This window comes from Eimeria acervulina, genomic scaffold, assembly GCF_000499425.1.
Source record: "Eimeria acervulina Houghton genomic scaffold, Eah_scaff727, whole genome shotgun sequence".
In the NCBI taxonomy this organism is placed as follows: Eukaryota; Apicomplexa; class Conoidasida; order Eucoccidiorida; family Eimeriidae; genus Eimeria; species Eimeria acervulina.
In genome coordinates, this window is record NW_013549633.1 from 2,504 (window position 1) to 4,572 (window position 2,069).

Here is a 2,069-nt window from a genome sequence, read left to right on the forward strand (position 1 = left end):
TATATGTATATGCATGGATATGTCTGTCTCTTTATATATATATAATATATATATATATATCGCGTGTTGTTTCTGTCTGTCTGTCCCTGTGTGTCGTGGGAGCAGTTCTTTGTTCGTTTGTTTTGATTATTTGTTTACTTTCCTTTGGTAATATATTTTATTTACTTTAATTTATTATATTTTCTTTTTAGTTTTTATTATTTTTCTTCTTGCAGGAGTTGGCCCAGCTGCTGGTAGACGCATTTAATTTGGAGTGTACAGACAACTCGTATTTAAGCAAATATCTATCGAGACGAGTGCAGGCAGAGCAGCAGCAAGAAGAAAAGAAGCAGCAGCAAAAGCAGCAACGCCAGCAAGAACAACAAGAGGAAGAGCATCAGCAGCAGCAACTGGAAGAGCAGCAGCAGCAGCAGCAGATGGCCGAAGACGGCGCTCCTACTGCTTCCAGCACCCCCAGTAACAGCTAAAATGCATGTAGCAGCAGCAGATGCAGCAGCAGTAGCAGCTGCAGCTGCAGCTGCTGCTGCAACTGCAGCATTAATCCTTTCTCATTGGCAACAGTAGTAAGAAGCATATTGCCTGCTGCTGCAAGCGAGCAGCAGCAGCATCAGAAGCAGCAGCTGCAGCAGCAGCTGCTGCAGCACCATCGCCAGCAGCATTAGTAGTTAGTCTTATATGTCGTTCGTGCGTATTTATTTGTTTCTATTTTTGTACACATCGCTTCTTGTTGCTGCGCATTCATTCTTTGCTGCAGCAGCAGCAACTGCAGCAGCAACTGCAGCAGCAACTGCAGCTGCAACTGCAACTGCAGCAGCAACGCCATCTGCTGCAGCAGCATCTGCTCTAGCCGAATCCCTGCTGCGCAAGGCACTGCCTTTGCTTCCATTTATCCGCAGCAGCAGCACAACCGGCAGCAGCAGCAGCAGCAGCATCAGAATGTTTGCTGCTTGCAATCGACACAGGTCGCCCCGTAGGACCTTCATTGGATACGGCGGGCGAGGATTTTGTGTAAAGATTTTAGAGCTTGGGGTTTAGAGTTTAGGGTTTAGGGTTAGGGTTTAGGGTTTAGGGTTTAGGGTTTAGGGTTTCTTCTTTTGGCCCTTTTTGGCCCGCCGTTTCTGCGCGGTTGCCTTGCGGTCTTCATAAGCCTGAAGTAGCAGCAGCAGCAACAGCAACAGCAGCCACAGCAGCAGCAGCAACAACAGCAGCAGCAGAAAGAAAGAAGAGTGCAGACAAAGAGGCAGAGGAGATGAAAGGAGATGAAGAAAATAAAAAGACAAGCAAACAAATGAAGATAAACAAACGAATAAAAAACAAACACAAATAAACAAATAAAATAAACAAGCAAACAAATAAATAAATAAAGGACAGAGAAACAGAGAAGATAAGAAGAGGAGGGATAAGAACAAAGAAGGAGAGAAGACAGAGACAGAGAAAAAAAATAAATTTAAATAACAAACAAAGCAGCAACAACTTACAAACAAAGACAGAAAAAAAACAACAACGAAGATAGTGAAGAAGATAAACAGACAAAAAACAAACAAACAAACAGAAAACAGAAAACAAAGAAAAAAGAAGATAAGAACGAAGAAGAAAAGCAAATAAAACAAACAGAGAGTAAATGTCTCGCACCTGCTGCAGTGCAGCAACTGTCTCCTTTTGTTTTGCTGTCTCCTCTGCTGCCCTACGCCTCCACTCTTCGAGTGCCGCCTATATAAAAATAAATAACTAAAAATGAATAAACAATAAAAATAAATAACTACGAAGGAATAGACAAAGAACAAGTTAGTTAGCTAGCTAGCTAGCTAGCTAACTAACTAGCAATACAAAGCGAACAAGCTAGCTAGCTATCTGGCTAGTTGTATAACAAGTTAGCTAACGAACTAGCTAGCTAGCTATTTAGCTAGCTAATTACAATAAAAAGCTAGTTAGCTAGCTAGCTAGCAAGCTAGCTAGTCACCAAGCTCCATAATTCTATTAGCTAACAAGCTAGCTAGCTAGCTAGATAATATGCTGGCTAGCTAGCTAGCTAGCTAATAAGATACTAGAGTTGCTGACAGCTTCGCGCG

At 42.2% G+C, this 2,069-nt stretch overlaps 1 protein-coding gene across 1 annotated transcript in view; it reads left to right on the forward strand.

The window, feature by feature from the left end:
- EAH_00047450 (2-oxoglutarate dehydrogenase, putative) overlaps window positions 1–467 on the forward strand; it is a gene marked incomplete at both ends in the record, with an annotated part of 2,644 nt that extends 2,177 nt beyond the window's left edge. Inside the window, one exon of the mRNA XM_013394568.1 lies at window positions 216–467. Within this exon, the coding sequence (XP_013250022.1) occupies window positions 216–467 (252 nt within the window). The remainder of the gene's footprint in view (window positions 1–215) is intronic.
- Window positions 468–2,069: the final 1,602 nt, after the last annotated feature.